Source organism: Aedes aegypti, chromosome 1 (genome assembly GCF_002204515.2).
Source record: "Aedes aegypti strain LVP_AGWG chromosome 1, AaegL5.0 Primary Assembly, whole genome shotgun sequence".
Taxonomy (NCBI): Eukaryota; Metazoa; Arthropoda; class Insecta; order Diptera; family Culicidae; genus Aedes; species Aedes aegypti.
In genome coordinates, this window is record NC_035107.1 from 8,337,782 (window position 1) to 8,359,427 (window position 21,646).

The following is a 21,646-nucleotide window of genomic DNA, read 5'->3' on the forward strand; positions in this document are numbered from 1 at the left end:
TGATTTGTCGCAAGCCATGAACTCGAAATTAAAGTAATTACTGATATTTCAAATGGGATTACTTCAGTACACCCCGTGACGAATCCAAAATTACGGTAAATTTATAATCGATGGCCGTGGTTTCAAAAATAAGAAGAATTTTGTGATCGACCCTGAAAATTCAACTGAAATGCATTGAAAAACAGATGGGAAATAATATTTTGATATTGAAAATTTCAATCAAATTTGACGCCAGGCTCGCAATGCACATTGGACCGAATCGACAATTTAGCCGGAAAAAAGTCTTTTCTCTGTTCTCGTCGATTTTAGACGTTTGATGTCTTCAGAGAAGTTATTCATAATTGAGTTTTGCATCTTTTAAGAAAAAAGTTGAATAGAGTGGCCCTTTTTAAGTTAAAATTTTGACTAAAACTTTTTTGTTTGATGAAATTTGTGGCTGCGGTCTTCTGCAAACTTTTAGAAAATGTTATTTTGAACAACTTTGTCGAAGACACTTTTGATCTAACTCTTCATTTGAGCTAAGTAAATTGATTTTGAAAGTTTTAACTTAGGGTGGACCCAAAAAATCAGTTATTTTGATCTAACTTTTTTATTTTCAGTTTCACGTGAATGTGGTCTTCGGAAGAGTTGCAGAGCAAGTAAATATACACATTTTTGCTGAACATTGCAAGTTTGTAATTCTTATGATTTTGAAGTTATAAGCTAATTTAAATGAAAAACTTTGAAATCTTTAGATGCCCATAACTCATGGAGTTGGTTCGATAATTTTTTTCTTTTAGTGGCAATCGAAAGGCCATACGATAGGCAACTTTTGCTGCAAAAACTGTGAGCACGTAATTTTTGTAAATTGAGAAAATTCACTTCTAAAATACACTTAAAAAACTCTAAATTTGCTTGTAACTCAAAAGATTTAAAAGTTAACGGCGTGCTGTCTTCAGCAAAGTTGTAGAATTTAACAAGATCTACAACTTTTACATACACCACTTTTTAGAGAAATGTGAAACAAAATATGAAGAAATGATGTGGGTCACCTAATATTTATTACTATAAATCATTAAGTTAGTATATCAGTAGTCGCTTTCATATACTTGCTGTTGTAAACTTTGTATAGTATTATGATTTTATTATTATTTTGTCAGTACTCAGTGGTATAATTCACATATAATTCAAAATGTAAAATGGTGCCAGTGCAACTTAAGAAACTTTAAATGTTTCGTCATTGTGACTGCTACTATTGTGATTGAATACGTACAGTAGTGTCCTGGGGTACAGAACTGTGAAAATGGTGGAATAATCTAACATTATTGAAGAAGCCAAGGTTATTAAAAAGTGTGCAGTATTGGAAAATTATTTATAGAATGAAAGTACAATTATATTGCTACTACTTGAATAATTTTGTATGAAATAATAGTAAAATGTATTATAAAGTTCTATTTTTTTTTATTTCACATTTCTCCATAAGGTTTGATATGAAAAAGTTGTAGATCTGGCTAAAACCTACAATTTTGCTGAAGACAGCACGCCGTTAACTTTGAAATCTTGTGAGTTACAAGCAAATTTAGAGTTTTTTAAGTGTATTTTTGAAGTGAATTTTCTCAATTTACAAAAATTACGTTCTCACAGTTTTTGCAGCAAAAGTTGCCTATCGTATGGCCTTTCGATTGCCACTAAAAGAAAAATTTTATCGAACCAACTCCATGAGTTATGGGCATCTGAAGATTTCATAGTTTTTCACTTAAATTTGCTTATAACTTCAAAACTACAAGAATTACAAACTTGCAATGTTCAGCAAAAATATGTATCTTAACTTCCTCTGCAACTCTTCTGAAGAGCACATTCACGTAAAACTGAAAATAAAAAAGTTAGATCAAAATAACTGATTTTTTGGGTCCACCCTAAGATAAAACTTTCAAAATCAATTTACTTAGTTCAAATGAAGAGTTAGATCAAAAGTGTCTTCGACAAAGTTATTCAAAATAACATTTTCTAAAAGTTTGCAGAAGACCGCAGCCACAAATTTCATCAAACAAAAAAGTTTGAGTCAAAATTATAACTTAAATAAGGGCCACCCTATTCAACTTTTTTCTTTAAAGATGCAAAACTCAATTACGAATAACTTCTTTGAAGACATCAAACGTCTAAAATCGACGAGAACAGAGAAAAGACTTTTTTCCGGCTAAATTGTCGATTCGGTCCAATGTGCAATGGCTGAATGATGAATGCATCTCGATAATACAAATACATAAAACAGGTTGTGTTCCACATGGGATGTAAAGCCAACGTAAGAAGATGTTCAAAACGATTTTCTCAATCACCAGCTAATTAAAAACCGCCTACTGAATATTTTGTTCGAGATCAGCGCAGCGAATTGTTATGCGTAGAAATGCAATAGTGGGACCAGGGTTGGAAACAAATCTGAAATTCATTCTACAGTAGCCAAACAAAGCCAATCGCAGTCAGCGAAGCCAGTGAAACTCACGTCTATCGCTGCTGTAGGCAAAGAGCCTTGAAAATTGCAAAACACCCGTTGCTAAGGGCAACCCAAAATTACTGTAGAAAAATGTTCTATTTCCCGCTGCATTTCCCGCATTTGGAGCCTTCAATGACACTAACGATTTAGAAAATTCATGCACCCAACATAGGCTACTTGATGAGATTCACGTTTTTGATCTACTGTACTGGCCACGTGATTTTCGCGAAATTCAGGCCTACTACTATTACCATTCCCAGCACTGAGTGGGACAGTAATGCATGGAAATTCAACAATGGGACAAACTGACCTGGCTTGCTTTTCATTGAGTTCCCGAACAAAGTTTATTTTTGGTAAGCGTTTTCTAAAACTATAAGTAAAAATAAACTGTTTGATGAAAAAAAGTCAAAATGCATGAAAAGAAACATGGGACAATTATGCGTATAACGGCAGTACAGCGCGAGTGGAATTATTTCAGCGAAATGAAGCTGAATAGATTGTCATTTAAGGTGAAGATGCATCGAAGTCATACTTCAACACATCAAACGAACAAGAGAACCAGAAAATTGTTCGTGCTGAAAACTTGACCGGTTGGTCACCTGCTGGTGGTTGCAAAGAGGTTGAGCTGAAGATTTTAATGAACTGTTTGTAAAATCTCTTCTGGACTAATATGTACTTTAGAAAAATCTCTTACAGTTAGTTCTATTATTAAACACAACTCACTTTTCTTCTACCACTATTTCTCAACTATTTATCATCGAATGAAGCTGATTTTTTTTTTGAAGTTTAGTTATATTATAGGCTTATTTTCCACAAAAAATATCCTATGAAATAGCTACAAAACAGTTAAGCAATTGTAGTTGGTTTAATTTGGGTGGCAGGGTATGGTAGGAAAGTTAACTTAAGATTTTAAGATTTTTCAATGTATTACCATCTATCATCACCATGTAATGTTTTCATCTCTGAATCAAAGTCTTAGTTCACTTCTATATAACATAGAGGTTTTCATCATTATAGAGGTGCAGATTAAAATATATTTTTCCATTGTGAATTAATTAAAAGAGTAGTTAAAAATTAACAAATACATCTAAAATCCATCACTAACCTTGCGAAATGACTTTTTTTTCTCACGACGGATATTTTTGGCCCCATACCAACTTTTTCTTGTCTGTTCTTTTTAGATCTTTTACTGTGTACATTCCAGGCCCAGATTTGCCCAATCTCCTTTTCATCATACTTTCATTCATAAGTGTTATAGAGAATTAAAAAAAAAAACCATAGCGAACCTGTAATTAATCGAGTTAAGTTTTGATTTTTGTTAGGTTATTTCATCAGAATAAGAAAGTCTTATCTGAAATGCGATATGCTATAATTAACATATTATTTTGAAAAGTTACATTATCTGTTTATTTCATTGAAAAAATTTATATTGTTAAATTTGTACTTAATTAAATGCTAGTTCTATTGAAAATTTGATAAATCCCGGGATCTCGGGATCCCGGGATTTCCCTGGACAAGCGTAGATTTTTGTCCCGAATCCCGGGACGAGCATAATGGCCGGGAAATGGACACTCTAATTCCAGCCCAATCTATCCACGGTGTGTTTCGTATAGCAATTTCAAAACAAAAAACTCGGCATGTCTGAAATTTTGACACAAGAAAGCCATGATTGTCCCCTTTCATTTGCAACCAAAACGAAAATAATCGGTCCGGGGGTCTAGAACAATTTTTTTTTTTAATTTTTTTACGGAGTTTGGGAGATAACTTAACCTTAGTAAGGACCTTGGGTCGTTTTCGACCCATTTCTTAATTGAAATCATTGTAACCTTAACATATTTGACGTTTTCTGACAATTAGGTATTTTTTGTGGGAACATTCATTTATGCGGAAACAAAAGTTTTGAATGGCCCCTTGGGGAGCCTCCATTAAAAAAAGGTTTCAAATTGTGACTTAGGGTCGTTTTCGATCCGAAAATTCAAATAGCTTGAAAAAATCAATGTGATGACCGAATTTAGTTCTGTTGGGCTTAAATGAAAGGTACACATGTCGATTTTCGGAAACCCTTCCGGAGATCCGGAATTGCGTCACTGTGGCCACCGGGAACCTGCTACATTTGAAATAAGTTCCTTAAGAGACCCTTACTTTGACAACCTGTAGTTTCGTAACTAAACAAGTAGTCTGAACCGTCGTCATATTGTTGAATAGGTATTTACGTGGACTGTTAGATAATAGAGATTCTCAAATCATTTAGTTATTCATACCCGGTTCCGGAAACCCGGAACATCCGAAGAGTAAGTTTCCATCGCAATTTTGTATATGTAATTCACATCGGTATTATTCGGTTGATGGATATTTTGGCATAACATTTCTCTGTAATAAGGAACCAATTACCGGTGCACATCCCTTGAAAAATTCGGTCCAGTATGGTCCATGCGGAACCGGTTCCTGGAGTCCCGGAAGGTGGCCAATCTGGACAATTCGATGAAATTACTCCGATTTATGCCAAAAAAACCAAATGAATTGTGTCCAACTCATAACGATTTATTATGTTTGAAGGTATTTTGCGAAAAGAATGAATTGATGGTTATTCTGGTCCGTTTGGAGCATCGAAATGATCACCGGAAAACCCGTAATATGGAACCACTAAGTTTTAGCACCAAAACTAGGCATGCGACGGCTCAAACTAAATGATTTTGAATCCCTGTGACTCTTCTAATTCAATTATAGCGACAACTCGAACGTCTTTTGGTGGAAGATAAGCATTGAAAGTCGTTTGAGTTGGTGCTTTTATATGTTTTGAACACAACATAGCTATGCGAAACATAGAACTTGAGATCTGCTGGATATAAATAGCAAACAAGTCTGTATGCACTAAAATTCACCGTTTTTGGCTCCTTTCTGGTGTAATCGGAGACTTTTATGATTCACCTGATATTTTTGTTACAGCTTCGTATGATTTCGTTATTAAGCTAGAAAAATCGTAAAGTTACTGAGTAACATTTTCAAAGCTGATTGAATTTATTTGTTTTATGAATTACTATAGGATTCCGTACAACTCTAATAGTACTATGCTAAAACTGAACATTAAAACACTTATTGAGATCTCTAAGCAAAATGTGATCGTAACACGATCAATCTTTCACAGGTAGATTTGTTTTGAATGAAACCTATCGATGTTTGTATGAATTCATTTGCATTTTTCATACCATCAATTTAAAAAGGAAGTGTATATTCGTCAGCATTATTAATAATATCATTATCTGGCTGCTAATCTGAGAATATTTGTCAGCAATTCTGTTTGTTTTATCATTGCAAACAAAAGCCATGTTCTGTCAATTCTTGTTTTTTTTTTATACAAAAGTTGAATCCTCTTATTGCTGTGTGCATTTGAAATGCAAATATCAAATGCGGGAACACCGAACGCGGTAATATTTTCAACAAGGAAGGCGAAGTCAAATTTTGAATTTCTATCCTGGGTTGGCAATGATATTGTACATGGTTGCTAAGTATCCTTTGGTTACTTTGTGTTGCCGCATTTGAAGTCCATTTAGACTGCACTTGCACGTCAAACGCAAACAGCAATATATCGGACAACTTCACTAATAAAAGAAAAATCGAATTCACAAATTTGCATCTAACACTTTCAGCTTCCAAATTTGCTTCTTCTCTTTGGAAGCATAATAATGACTGTAAATTTCGATCTTGGCCTGTAATTTTTTAGGTCTAGAGCTGTCTGGAATATAATCTACAAGATATTGACACTATATTTTTGCAACATTTTCATCTAAATCCGTTTCAACAGTTCACCTAACCAAAATTTATTAATTTACGGTGCATTTAAAATGATGATGATGATTTAAGATGATTTTTCACAAGAAATGCGATGTCAAAGATAGATTTTTCTTGCCAGGGCGGCGGTGATTTATGTAATCGTTGCTAGGTGTCCTTTGATTATTTTGTGTTACCGCATTTGGAGGACGTTTGCTCAACATTTGCATCTCAAACAACAAAAATTAAAAAAAAAAATGGATTATTTTCATTTAAGCAGCAAATGAAAGAGGAAGCTCTTGTCTTTCATTGGTCCAAATTTGAGGCATGCCGATTTTTTTGTTATAAAGTTACATAAAAAAGACACCGTGTATCAAATACAACTCATTAACGGGAAACCGAAAGCTCGTCTTAAGAACAAGTTCAAACAAATGTTCAGGCCAGGCCAATATGTACTAGTTGTTGTAATACCAGAAAGAAAGCAGAGGATTCAAAGTAAATTTTTGAAAATGATTCTGAAGCTCCCTTCCTGTTATAGCACTAATGAGTTATACAGAATATCCAATGTTAAAACAACAAATGTCGATTCTATACCATTACCCGGAATACCATTACCCGGAATGCAATTTACCGGAATACCACTTACCGGAATGTACCATTACCCGGAAAACCCATTTACCGGAATGTACCATTTACCGGAATGCACCATTACCCGGAAAGCCAAATTTTCCATTTTCGACGACCTTTTTCAGTACATTTGTGTACAATTTTATTCTCTTTCAATGATGCTCAGCACAAATTAGCATATCCACAGTTATTAGTTGAGAGCCTATGTAAATCGACCACTTCTGCATTCGTTCATAGTTTGACAAGTATGTAAGTACTCTAGCTTTGAAACGTCGTCAAATTTGCTAACCAAAAATAATTTTGAACCGGCGGTATTCAATTCTACCAACCTCAGCTGAATAGCTTCACTTTACCGCAACGAATATTACGATGGTCAAATAACTAAGTAGCTTTTGAAAACTCCACTGCCGAAGTGAATCAAAAGTGCCAAGAATAGGATCCGGCTCCCTATAGCTTAGCTTAGCTTAGCTTAGACTGACTACACATATCAATGGTTGCTATTCCGTGATTGACCGAAGTCAGTGAAAATGCACAAAGAATCAACTAGAAGTTCAGCTGGGATTGGCCATAATCTTCTTCAGTGTGCATAATTCAGTGCCTCTATTTATACAAGGTCAATAACGGCGCCGGCCACGTCCTTGCAGTCAGGTGGGATTGGGGGAAGGAATGTTAGTGTGTAACCTTTGCTATTTGGAGACCGTGTTTGCCTCTGCATCTCCACAAAGGTTACTGGGAGGGATGTTTGTTAATGGGGAGGATCGTTGGGTCAAAGAATTCACTTTGATAAGCGATTAGACCATGATAAACAATGATTTGTGAGATATATACATGCTTATACGTAAATATAAATGTTCATATAATTTCTATGTAGAGGAAAATTATGCCGACACTTGAGGTGACGAACCATTCAAAGTTTGTTGAACAAATACCTAAATGTAACATTCCTACAGCTGTCAGTACGAAAGCATGTGTTATTATATTTTACTCATTTGAAAAGAAACAAAAGACTCAATTGGTTGGGACATCATAGAACACTCTTATTCTTATGCCGACACTTACAGTGGCGAACCATCCAAAGTTTGTTGAATAAAGTGAAACTTTCGCAAGTCTACACTTGTAGTGTCAAACCATTCAAAGTTTTTTTAATTACAAAAATAAAGGTATATAAGGGGTGTTCCGAAAAAAAAATGTTAAACATAAATAAATCATGAATCAGAGTTTGTGTCGACACTCACAGTGACGAACCATACATAGTTTGTTGAAACATCATATTTACATCCCACCATTGTAACGATTAAATGTGCAGTCATTCATATTTTATAGAATAGAAATAGTAGCATGAAACGAGCTCACCAATTGATCCGTTATCCTTGACTGAGCAGCCACAATCCACTTTCAGCTTCACTCGTTTGCTCGGCTAGCACTCAGAAAAAAAAAAAAAATAGGCGCGCGACCCGAAAAAAAAACACGGACGACAGCTCGGGCTTTCTTGACGCACTGCCCAGGAGCAAGCGTCAAGGTCGTCGAAAGATCAAAAAGAACGAACCGATCGCGGCACTTTTTAACTTACTCCAACCGAACTCCCCGATCACGCCACTTTTTCACTTACGAGATCGACGCGCGACATGTTTGATCCTGCCCTCGTCGCTCGCTCCGGCAAAAGCAAGCGTCAAGGTCGAAAGATCAAACAGAACTCAAGAATAGGATCCGGCTCCCTATAGATCGAAAAACTATGTCTCCAAATGAAAAGAATTATTTTTGTTATGTATATTTGATGTCAAATATTAACGAGGTCAATATAAATAAAAAAAATCGCCTAACGATTAAGGTAGGGTGCATTGCAGTAAAAATAACATCTCAGCATTTGCAAATGTTTGGATTTATGATAGTTTTCTTATTCCCTTCAAATAACAGTTTTGAATTCAATTTAAATATTGTACCAAAAAAAAACACTAATCTTGCAAGGGAAGTGGCATACAACAGTGCAATTCTCATTTTAGCTTTAACCCGTATAGGCCTGAGTGAAAGAAAAACAACCAAAACTCTCACCGCTCAGCGAATACATAACGGATTTCAAGAATTTTTTGTCAGTATACTCGTACACATATTAATTTACGAAAAGTGTCCAGAGGATCTCGGGAATGTTCCTGTGGCTGGAGTTATTCCGATGGGTCACTGGGACATGTCAGGTGAAAAAGGTGCTGTGCGTTTGTGCCTCTGAAAGTAGGCAAATTGCAAGTCTAGACCGACACGACGAAAGTCGCTGCGAAATTACGTCGCTGTGGTTAGACACGCTCATCAAACTGTGCATGCAGCGCATGTGCATGTCACTGTCACCGTAAAAAATCGCCTCGATTTAGGGGAGTCTTTATGGTTTGGGGAAATCTACAAAATCCAGAAGAAACTAAGAGTGCCTTGGTGATCGAGAGTAAGGACACTATACGCCATGTGACGTCCATCTCTGGATTCCGAAATATTGAACCTCAATAGATCTACTTTTCCTTTGAATTTGCTTGATTGTGCTATTTTTCTACGAATTTCATAACTCTGAATGTATGTACCCCGAATCCAATACTAGAAAGAACAGTAAGCAATCATAAGAAGAAGATATTCGGTCATTTTCGACTAAACACATTTTGCCAAAAATTCCAAGATCGGAGGAACTCGAAAGAACCGCCAACGAAATAAAGAAGGATGAATATCAGATGACCCCAAATTGGGTCATTCTAGAAAAAGGGATATACGGAGGATTTGAATTCGGTTAATTGACGTTTACAGAAACGACATTCGGTGAATTGAAACTCGGAGAAAAGTAGCACAACCAATCGAGTTAAATATTGTAATCATTGCTTATTAATTAACATGTGGACACTTGGAGAACCGACAGTCGAATGTCAAAAGTAAAGTTACATAGTTGTAGCTAAATTTATCCAGTTCAGCCAATACAAGCTGCAAAGGTAAGTTGAAAGAACAGCTTATTTTTAAAAGAAGGGTAAATCATCTATAAAATGCAAATATATGAAGATGGTGCATATTAACATGATCAAGTATGAAGATATCTTAGACTCCTCTTCGATGCTCATGTATTTTGAAGGAAGAACATCCCCTGACCATTATCGCTGGTAATCATTTTAAATATTTCTAGTCAAAATACTAACCTGAATGACCATAAAATGGTTGAAAGGACGTTAATGAAAAAGGCGAGAAATAGAGAAATAATTTTCCGGTAAACGGTTTTTCCGGGTAATGGTTTTCCGGTAAATGGTTCATTCCGGTAAATGGTTTTCCGGTTAATGGTCTTCCGGTAAATTGCATTCCGGGTAATGGTTTTCCGGGTAATGTCGGAGAACCACAAATGTCGAATTAAATTATTAATAATTTTAGACATTGATCGTCGCAATATTCTATTGCTATGATTAATGCGTTATATATTTTGGTTCAGTTGGGTTCAGCTTTTTTGTCTTATAAGCAGGTGAAACCAACTGAATTGTAATATGATATTTACAAAATATTATTAAATTTTTATTTAGTTTTACCATGTTAGGATGATAGTGTTGTTTAACACAGAACAACTAGGTATAAGAAAGTAATAAAATGATACTAATGAAAGATTTTAAACAAAATATTACTTTTTTTTATAAAAAAGTCAAGTAAAATTATGATTTGAATTGGATTCCTAATTCATCATTATATGTTAACCAATATTAGAAGCTAAATCCTAACGCATCCTTCAGGACCACACGATAGCCTCAATCCAGTCGATGTAGCTGGCCACTCTGGTGTAAATATCCGGAAACTGTAGCCCCCCGCTTATTCTGCCATGCGATACTATTCCTACCACGTATGCCGCGCACTCTTTTGGATCGAAACTGATTTGAGCTGGCGAACCCGAACTTCCTAGGCAGATATCTTTTTGATCCGATTGCGATAGGCACAGTTGGTGATCCTTCACTCCGTCGGGTATCTTTCGATTTGGGCCATACTGTTGATCACAAACGGACTTATCCATTATGTTCAGATTGAATTTCTGCAGCTGGCCGGAAGTGGACAAATAGTCTAAAACGGTTTGAAAATGATTGTGTAAACTGTTCTCCTGGCTAATAACACCGAAATCACTCACCCGTCCGATCCAGTCCCGTGGTCACAAGCGAAGTGAAATTCATTTGAAGAGAATCCCACAAACAAGCCGGGCGAATGCTTTCCGAGAAGCTTACGGGCTCACGTAGCCGGACCAGAGCGATATCATTGTAGGCCAAACGTGCGGTATAGTTTGGATGGGTGATGACTTCCGACACCTCATAATCCTTAACGTGTTGGTCCTTCTGGTTCAAATCCACCGCTCCCAAACGGACAATATCCGGTTTCTCTTGCTCGAACCGTGTGCTATGGGCAGCGGTCAAAATGTATTGCTCACTGATTAAACTTCCAAAGCTAAGGAAGTTGTAAGCAGTGGGATCGATATCCATTTTCCAGCCCATGAAGGCGACGTGCGGGTAGTCTCCAACTCGAACGCTATTTTGGAGGATCAAAGAAGCCGGACGATTGCAATTGGTTGGGTTTGATTTCGCCCAGTTGCGGAAGTCTTGGCATTCTGATTGGGAACAAATCGATCGATTAGTTAGATTACAGAACCCGAGAAGGTTAGATAGATTGCGATCGTGGAACAGGACTTACTTGCTTGAGAAATTCTCTGGTCTGCTTGAGCTCGAACAAAAGCAACGAATACGAGCGCGAAAAGCAATGAACTGATTGTGAGGTGCATTGCTGGAGAGTGAAGTAGTGATTGCCATAATCAAAACGAGAGCGATCGCTTTTTAATGCGATCGAATAACTCTTACCGGTTCTAGTGGGAATTCCCTTGCATTAAATAACAGGTTTATCAATCGCGTGAATACCACATTTCAGAATATTGAAATAATTAATAATTAATCTTCGAAGCCGAGTCTAGTACATGACACTGAAGACTGCCTTACAGTTGAGGTCGAAATACAAGTATCTGCCAAAGCTCGATTACTTTTTCAAATCGACGTAAGTAACTTTCATACGGTTTTGAGAAAATTTATTAGGAAGAATCACAACCTGCCTTCTAAAACTGTTTTAAAATGAATCAATTTTTTCACATATTTTCGCCGTGTACATCGCTTAAATTCTGCATACCGGCTGATAGGCACAATCTGGGAAACAGAACAGCTTCCGGAGGAATGGAGGGAAGGGGTAATCTGCCCCATCTACAAAAAAGGCGACATATAATATTGTGAAAACTTCCGAGCGATCACAATTCTGAATGCGGCCTACAAAATCTTATCCCAGATCATCTTCCGTCGTCTGTCACCTGTAGTAATCGAGTTCGTGGGAAGTTATCAAGCAGGCTTCGGCCGATCGACAGCGGACCAGATCTTTACTGTACAGCATATCCTCCAAAAATGTCGTGAATACCAGGTCCCAACGCATCACCTTTTCATCGAATTCAAAGCGGCATACGACAGTATCTACCGCATAGAGCTATGGAAAATCATGGACGAGAACAGTTTTCCCGGGAAGCTTACGAGACTGATAAAAGCGACGATGAAAGGTGTGCAAAATTGTGTGAAGGTTTCAGGCGAACACTCTAGTTCGTTTGGATCCCACCGGGGACTACGACATGGTGATGGACTTTCGTGCCTGTTCTTCAATATTGCGCTGAAAGGTGTTATGCGGAGAGCCGGGCTCAACAGCCGGGGTAGGTTTTTTACGAGATCCGGTCAATTTGTTTGCTTCGCGGATGATATGGACATTGTCGGCCGAAAATTTGAAATGGTGGCAGACATGTATACCCGCCTGAAACGCGAGGCAGCAAAGGTTGACTGGTGGTGAATGCGGCCAAGACAAATTATATGGTGGGACCGAGCGCTACAGGGCTCGCATAGGTAGCAGTGTTACGATAGACGGGGATACGTTCGAAGTGTTCGACGTGTTCGTCTACCTTGGATCCTTGCTGACGGCTGACAATAACGTTAGCCGTGAAATACGGAGGCGCATCATCAGTGGAATTCGGGCCTACTATGGCCTCCAGAAGAAGCTGCGGTCAAAAAAGGGTCACGCCCGCACCAAATGTATCATGTACAAAACGCTCATTAGGCCGTTAGTCCTCTACGGGCATGAAACGTGGACGATGTTCGAGGAGGACCTGCAAGCACTTAGAGTCTTCGAACGTCGGGTGCTTAGGACGATCTTTGGCGGTGTGCAGGAGAACGGTGTGTGGCGGCGAAGGATGAACCACGAGCTCGCCCAACTCTACGGCGAACCCAGTATCCAGAAGGTGGCCAAAGCTGGAAGGATACGATGGGCAGGGCATGTTGCAAGAATGCCGGACAGCAACCCTGCAAAGATGGTGTTCGCTTCGGATCCGGTTGGTACAAGAAGGCGTGGAGCGCAGCGAGCTAGGTGGGCGGATCAAGTGCTTATCGATTTGGCGAGCGTGGGGCAGAACCGATGATGGAGAGATGCGGCCACGAATCGAGTATTGTGGCGTGAAATTGTTGATTCAGTGTTATCTGTGTAGATGTTAACTAAATAAATGAATGAAGATAAGCGAGAGGATTAGTCGAATCGCAGAAGCCCCATCCAGAATCAAGCGGCCGGGAATCGAACCCAGACACCTTCATCATGGCTTTGCTTTGTAGCTGCGGACTCTAACCACTCGGCTAAGGAAGGCCCCGAAGTACCAGTCAACTTGATAATTTGACCTATTTTCAACAGGATTTTAAAAAATGGCTTCAAGGGGCGAAAGTATAAAAAAAAAAGTTTGAGAAACTCTGCTCTACAAGGGCATTGACATTAAATACTGAATCTAAAACACATCCAATAATACACAATAGGATCGTTGAAGATAAATCGATCATGCGACTTACGCCCTTATTCTAGCACACGCTTGAACTATATATAAAAAGTCAAGTAAAATTATGATCTCAATTGTATTTATAATTCAACATTTGCTGTCAGAAGGTCAAGCCTAACGCATCCCTCAAGACCACACGATAGCCTCAATCCAGTCGATGTAGCTGGCCACTCTGGTATAAATATCCGGAAACGGTGACCCACCGCATCTTCTGGCATGCGATACTATTCCTACCACGTACGTAGCACACTTTTTTGGATAGAAACTGATTTGAGCTGGCGAACCCGAAATTCCTTGGCAGATATCTTTTTGATCCAAATGCAAGAGGCACAGCTGGTGATCCTTCATTCCGTCGGGTAACCTTCGATTCGGGCCATACTGTTGTTCACAAACGGACTTGTCCATTATGTCCAAACTGAATTTCTCTAGCTGGCCGGAAGTGGAATAATGGTCTAAAACGGTTTGCAAATAATTGTGTAAACTGTTTTCCTTTTTAACAAAACCGAAATCACTCACCCGTTCGATCCAGTGCTGTGGTCACAAGCCAAGTGAAATTCATTTGAAGAGAATCCCACAAACAAACCGGACGAATGCCTATCGAGAAGCTTACGGGCTCACGCAACCGGACCAGAGCGATATCATTGTAGGCCAAACGTGCGGTATAATTTGGATGGGTGATCACTTCAGATACCTCATAATCCTTAACGTGTTGGTCCTCCTGGTTCAAATCCACCGCGCCCAAACGGACAATATCCGGTTTCTTTTGCTCGAACCGTGTGCTGTGGGCAGCGGTCAAAATGTATTGCTCGCTGATTAAACTTCCAAAGCTAAGGAAGTTGTAAGCACTGGGATCGTTCTCCGTTTTCCAGCCCATGAAAGCGACGTGCGGATAGTCTCCTACTCGAATGTTAATATCCTGAATCAGTAAAGAGGGTCGGTTGCAATTGCTTGGGTTGATTTTCGCCCATTTGCGGTAGTCTTCGCATTCTAGTTGGGAAATAATCGATCGATTACAGAACCCGAGAAGGTTAGATAGAGTTCGATCGCGGAACAGAACTTACTTGCTTGAGAAATTCTCTGGTCAGCTTGAGCTCGAACCCAAGCAACGAGTACGAGCGCGAAAAGCAATGAACTGATTGTGAGATGCATTGCTGGAGAACGCAGTAGCAACTGCCGTAATCAAAACGTGAGCGGTCGCTTTTAAATCAAAGCGACGACATGATGCTGCTGAAACGATTTGTTTAATCATGTTTACGTTTGTTTAATAAACTGTATCAATTTGTTAGCAAACGCAATCGTATAACTGTTAGGGGTCGTCCATAAATGACGTAGCATTTTAGGGGGAGGGGGGGGGGTGCATTACGAATTTGTGACGATGTGGGACGAGGGGAAGGGAGGGGTCCCAACTTGTGGACGTAGCATTTTGAATAGTTTCGGTAAGAAGAGTAGCGCTGAAAAAAATTAAAACAGTTTTTTATCAAACTTCTTTAGCTGAACTATGAAACCTAAGTTATAAAATGATGATTCAGCTTCAAATCATTAATATGATAAGATCCAAAAAAGTTTGAGAAATATTTTATTTTCCTGACAAACAGGTGTTATGAAACTTTAAATAGTTATGTGAATATTGTATTGTATTCTTGTCCCAACTATTTAATTCATAAATAAAAAAATTAAAAGCTTAATAAGTTAAGTAAAAATCAATGATTTATAGACTTGGAAAGTTTTTTTTTCCATTTGTTAACAAGACATATAATCAATTGTTTAAGTTTAATGATTATTTTCCGTTGGAGATTTATTTCCGCAAATATATTATATTCTCAATATGCCCATTTAGACAAATATAAACGTTATATAAGTAAAACATGATATCTATTCAGTGCGTTCAATGTTGCAGGAGATCTCCGCATAGTCCACTCAACGATTTGTTTTGATACATCAATGCTCTTGATGGAACAGCCTGGATAATAATGAGGACAACAAATTCGAGTGTTATCCTTGATTTGTTAACTGTCCTTTCATTGTCTAAATCACTAGGTAGTTCTGCGGAAGAGCATTTTAACTATTTAATTGTTTCATTATGAGTAATGTTAGAATAGTTCAGAATGGGTGACCGTGATGAAGTTTAGTTGAAATATTAATGTAGTTGAATGTATAAAAATATCTGATTTTTGAATGTTTTCAAATATTACATTTTTTTTTCTCTATCGGCTGAATGGATTTGAATTTAGAGAATAATGACGGAGCTTCATTCCAAATTAAATTATTTTGTTGATCATATTCACTAATATCTGTTGCGTTACCACGAATAATTTAATAAAATATATTAGGGGATTGTTTAAATTATTTCTGTTTAATATATTATAAAATATATTGAACTCTTATTAATTGATGTTTTTTATCAACCCGAACAGGCTTTTATCTTTTTTCCACATTTTTAGCTGTAAATTTGTTTTAGGTTGTAAAGCAAAAATACTACAAATCAAATTTAACCTAAATATAACAAAATTAAAAATAAACTGGAAACCAACATCATATTACTTCAACAGAAAATATGTTTGTTTAAACTATTTTCCAAATGTTTTTTGAGCGCTACGAAATATCAAACTGTCATACGTCAGATTATCCTGATGTTGCAGTCAGTGATTAATTATCAATTAATATAAAACTTTGTTTTTAATTTCTGGATTGTAATGTTTTATTTTAGCTCAATTGCTGAGGAAACCAAAAAAAAAACTTCAAGGGGGCGTATTTTACAAGGGGGGGGGGGGGTATCAGCATTTGTGACTAAATGCTACAAGAGGGTGGGGGTGTAAAAAATCAGTGAAAAAATGCTACGTCATTTATAGACGGCTCATTACCAGTTCAAGTGGGAATTCCCTTGCATGCAATAACAAGTTTATCAATCGCGTGAAAACCATATTTCAGAATGATGAAATAATTAAAAATAAATCTTCAAAGTCCGGTCTAGTACACGACACTGAAGACGGTCTTATAGTTGAGGTTGAAATACGCCTATCTATCAAAGGATACAATCTTAAATGGAATTACATGGTATAGTATTAAAAATTCAATTTTCATTTGTTTTTATAAATAATAAAGTTATTTGAATTTAAAATTGAATAAGACCTACGACCGTCATTGTACTCGATGAAATGACAACATATTAACTATAGGGTGTCCCAGAAAGTATGGGCACAACTTTGATAACAAGAATCACAATATTTTTTCAAACAAACAAATATTTTTATATTTCTGTATATTTCTTTGGGGCATTTTAAGTATTTTCTGTGAAAATTTTGTTTGATAAAATAACCTTTTACATTTAAATTTTTGATTTTAGAAAATCAATTCTTATCTAGCCTACTTTTGTTGGAACTTTACTAGTAATGAATCCTTTATGGTGGTAAGCTCCATCGAAGTTAATACGCCAATCGCGTATTATCCTCGATTTACTATGGTAAAATCGAGGATAATACGCGATTGGAGTATTAACTTCGATGGAGCTTACCACTATTAATGAATGTTCGAATCCTCTGAGCAGAATCTCAAATAGAGAAACTTAAAAGTAGATGGAGTACCGTGTACCTTTTAATTTCGCTCCTAAATGCTTATCTTTGACAGATACGCGTATTTCGACTACCACTTGCAGTCTTCTTCAGTGTCAGTTACTCGTATCCACTCAGTTCGTGGATACGAGTAACTGACACTGAAGAAGACTGCAAGTGGTAGTCGAAATACGCGTATCTGTCAAAGATAAGCATTTAGGAGCGGAATTAAAAGGTACACGGTACTCCATCTACTTTTAAGTTTCTCTATTTTTTAAGTTTCTCTAGTAATGAATGTTTTTATCAGAATCCTTTGAAATAGTGAGTTCAAGTACATTGTATCTAAGATGTTCCACAAGAATTTTTGATTTAAATTCTATTTGGCTTTGCTAGGAAACATTTGACAAAATAGTGAAATTCTAAAAAATCTTTAATTTCCCTCTTCACATAAGAAAATTTCACGAAACCATAGCTTTTCAGGTATTTTCAATTAAAATAAAAATTATTCGTTTCAAATTCAATTATGTCAAATATCTATACATTTGGATAGGCAACAAACATTTTGAATTTTTACATGTTTTAATGGACATACTACGGCTTGTTTCTGATTCTTTCAAAAATCGACCACAGCTGAAATCGGATTTTTAGTTTCTATCCAAATTCCATATACTTAAGTTACTATTTTCGAATAAAACAAGTGATGGTCTGGTCATTTAACGTATCGGCAATGATATATATTCTTTCAGATTTTTGTTGTACGTACTCTATGACCTAGCAAAAATTTTGTACGACAAAGTCGCTCAAAAATAACGCGATTTGTACAAAGCTGATAAAAGAGGCTTCCAGAAATGTTACACCATCAACAAAGAGGTTGAGAAAAAATCGCTCAAAAAAATCGACGTGATGCTGCTAGATCGTTTGTTTAATCGTTTCCCTTTTGTTTAATAAACGCTATTAATTTGTTGGCAAATGCGATCGTATTACTCTTACCGGTTCAAGAGGGAATTCCCTTGCATGCAATAACAGGTTTATCAAACGCGTGAACACCACATCTTAGAATATTGAAATTGTTAGATTATTTGAATATAAAATTGAATAAGACCTACGAACGTCATGAAATGAAATAAGAAAATATGAAGTGAATATTTTCAGCTATTTTGGGGGAACATTGATGCGGTAATTTAACCAGCGGTTTTAAAAATCGTGATTTTTGGTACTTGCGAATCCTTGACAAGAGCTCCACAACATCTCATTCAATATCTACCCTTGTTTCGAAATATCTTAAACTAAAGTTCAGTGTATTTTCACACTATACATTTTGTCGAAAACTCGTCCCAAATGTATTCAACCACAACTGAAACAAAAACGAATAATTATTTCAGGGCTGGTCGCTTCGGAATGTCGTAAAATTTTAATTAATCGATTCGTTCATAATAGATTACAGTTCATGAATGCTGATTATCGACAACGATTAACTGATCCGATTACTTATCCCCTTACCTTTTCATATTTTATCGCAATAAAAATATTCAAACCCCGATATTTTTTTTGTTTCTCGATATTTTTGCACTATTATTTCACAAGTTCGCAAAAAAAAACTTTCTAGTTTTAGAATCTGTGTATTGATTATTGGTCAACTGGATTGGATCCTGAGATATTCCGAAATTTCTTGGGGGACCGACGCGTAGCTAAAACCCCAATAAATATATATATATATATATATATATATATATATATATATATATATATATATATATATATATATATATATATTTTTTTTTTTTTTTTTACTGTGGATAAATCAATGGCTATGACCTACATTTAAACCGTGTAATTGAGCGGTAAGAATTTTGCAAATAACCGTACTCCCTTCCATTTTGTATGATCTCAATCATTAAATATTTCACATTTCAAGACAACTACTGGAGCTGCCCTGGGAGGGAGGCACCGATACTACACACGAAATATGACACAACACTTTTCCAAATTGCAAGATAACTCCCGCTCACCAACGACAATCAAGGCAGGCTTGGGGAAAATCGCTAGTTTTCTTTTATTGTGTACCTTCGATCTTTCTGGACAAACTTGGAAAAAGGGCCAAAGTTTTATGTGCATCCAATTTTAATTATGATTGGAAAACAGTAAAAAAAATGCGTGTTTCATTATTTTATATTCGATCAAATTAAAAGGTACTATCGTGGCATTGCTTTTGGGTGTCGCGGGAATTGATTTTCAACCGACTGTTGTCAACTTTGTTGGAATGCAAAATTTTTTTTTTGATCAATTACGCGCTTTTATCAAGTTTGTTCTTTCTTCAAGATCTGGGCTCACAGTGACAGTTCGTGACAGCAGAATCTCGGCTCACTATGACGTACATAAATTTTGTATCGGTTTCTCCCTCCCAGGAGCTGCCCATTTAAGTATGCGGAACATACATGATCCCCGAGTTTTGTAGAAAACCCCTGATTGGCTTCTTTAGAGATCTCCATTAAAAATTAAATCATAATAATGCAAACATCTAAAATAACATATTTATTGATAACGGAGTAGTAAACTGATAATTGTTATTATTAGGGTCCAGATTTTCGTGCAGCTATCAATGCTCTGCTTGCCTTCACAAGGCATTTTTCCCTTTCTACGAATTCCCCCTGACCCTGAGGTTCGATTCACTTCTGCTCAGGCTGCGAGTACATGAACAATAATTGACCATGATAAACGACTAATAATAAAATTTGGTTTATTCACAATTACCCAACGTTACCAGTGAAGGAGATCGCAGTAGGCAGATGAAGAATTAGTAGGCAGCGCGAACAGATGTTTTGAAAACTGATCTGTCATGTTTTTATCCTCTCCGCAAACTATTAGATTTGGCTGGTGAAACGGCTGAAGAAGTTTTAGAAAAAAAAAGTGCCTATAGCGGAAATAAAACGGTTTATTGTGCTGATTCTGCTGATTAACCCCTTTTCCGCTTCGTTAAATCCCAAGCAGAAGGTGAAAATGCATCGAAGCCAAACCTCAAATTTTCAGGAGCACAGGTCTGGACAGCCGGACAGCGGATAGGGCTGAGGGTTTGATCGAATGGTCACTCGCTGGTCGATCAGATTTTCAGCTTGAACCACTGTTTGGTACTCTAGACTTGTGTTCTTGAGTATTTGAATTTTGGATTCGTTTCATCTTCACCAGAAAAATGTTTTATTTTGCGTCGTCGTGTAGCCGAAGTTGTTTTTACTCGTTTTAGGGGGGTCGATGCCGGTTATGGACACTTTGCGTATTATGGACCCCCTATGGAAAAACATAGAAGTAACACTCAAAGCAACCTGATTCATATGAAAAATCACCGGGGGAACTGCGATTGCATTGTTAGTCAGCAGTTTCAGGCAAAATATTTGGTGTGAGACGCATAAATACAGATTTGAACAGTTTTGTAAATGAAACCACACAAGAGGGTCCATAATTAGCATTTCCCGGTGGGTCCATAATAGGGACGTAAGCAGCGAGCCGGATTACATGGGAATTAAATGGAGGGTCCATAATAGGAAACGTCAAATTTGTAAACATTCCTATTATGGACCCCGGGACGATCCATAATAGGCATTCGGACAACAGTTTTCCAAATGCATATTTCGCTGGAAAAAATTGAATGTTTTTGTATGTTTCATAGACTTACTAGGAAGTAAAAACATTGACCTTGTTATTAGACTTCACAAAACGTATATCCGTCTGAGATATCATTGCGGAAAACCGTCGAGAATGAAATTCTGCTAGTAAGGGGTTCATTACTAGCATTGAAACCCTAGTTTGCACGCGTTCTGAGTGCAGTCGAGTTCAGGTTTTCGCCGGAGTGATATTTTGCTTTTTTTGAAATGAGCATGCTGATTAAAGTGAATATAGCTAAATCAAGGATGGAAGTTCAATTTGGTGAGCGCGTTTTATGCTTTTATTTTAAATGTACAATATATTATGAAACGTATTAATATCATGACAACGGTTGGAATGTTATTCAAATGAATTGAATTAACAAAATACAGTCAACTTTCCCTTACTCGATATACTGTAAATCGATATTTCCCCTAACTCGATGAAATTCACAGTCCTTTTAGTTTGGCATACTACGTTCTCTCTATAAGTCGATACCTCCCTCACTCGATGCGTTTTCTTGAGCTTGATTGGCCGCCCGTGGATGCACTCCAGTATCGCCAGATCAGCTGCACTTACACAAGGAACCAACCGAATGACTGCTTGGGACTAACAGGCATCCTCAGTGTATAAGTGCTGGTGATCTTCTATTTTTAGGCAACAATGGCACCTGCCACGTCAGAATGCAGACCAATGAGGGGAAGGGGGAGGAATTGATGA

The 21,646-nt window shown here is 37.1% G+C and overlaps 2 protein-coding genes across 5 annotated transcripts in view; both read right to left on the bottom strand.

Annotated features, from left to right (window-relative positions):
* The window catches only part of LOC5572022 (protein artichoke), a 253,885-nt gene that overhangs the window by 219,590 nt on the left and 12,649 nt on the right, over positions 1 to 21,646 (bottom strand). The window lies entirely within an intron of this gene.
* On the bottom strand, positions 10,475 to 14,925 carry LOC110674731 (serine protease snake-like). Of its 4 annotated transcripts, none has more exons than XM_021838840.1 (3): positions 14,804 to 14,923; positions 10,986 to 11,456; positions 10,475 to 10,921 (listed from the first exon to the last, which is right to left on the bottom strand). In XM_021838840.1, the coding sequence occupies exons 1-3, from the start codon at positions 14,889 to 14,891 to the stop codon at positions 10,596 to 10,598; spliced, it is 885 nt and encodes a 294-aa protein (XP_021694532.1). In that variant the 5' UTR covers positions 14,892 to 14,923; the 3' UTR covers positions 10,475 to 10,595. The 4 variants fall into 4 exon arrangements, with proteins under 4 accessions (XP_021694532.1, XP_021694531.1, XP_021694533.1 ...); XM_021838839.1 differs by lacking the exon at positions 14,804 to 14,923 and adding an exon at positions 11,540 to 11,664; XM_021838841.1 differs by lacking the exons at positions 10,475 to 10,921; positions 10,986 to 11,456 and adding exons at positions 13,800 to 14,194; positions 14,259 to 14,639 and having other exon boundaries at positions 14,804 to 14,925.

Coding starts and splice junctions, on each gene's coding strand:
- LOC110674731 (XM_021838840.1), bottom strand. CDS start 14,891: ATGCATCTCACAATCAGTTCATTGCTTTTCGCGCTCGTACTCGTTGCT. Junction 11,457..14,803: donor CCAGAGAATTTCTCAAGCAA/GTAAGTTCTGTT, acceptor GTTCCCAATCAG/AATGCCAAGACTTCCGCAAC. Junction 10,922..10,985: donor CACGGGACTGGATCGGACGG/GTGAGTGATTTC, acceptor AAACCGTTTTAG/ACTATTTGTCCACTTCCGGC.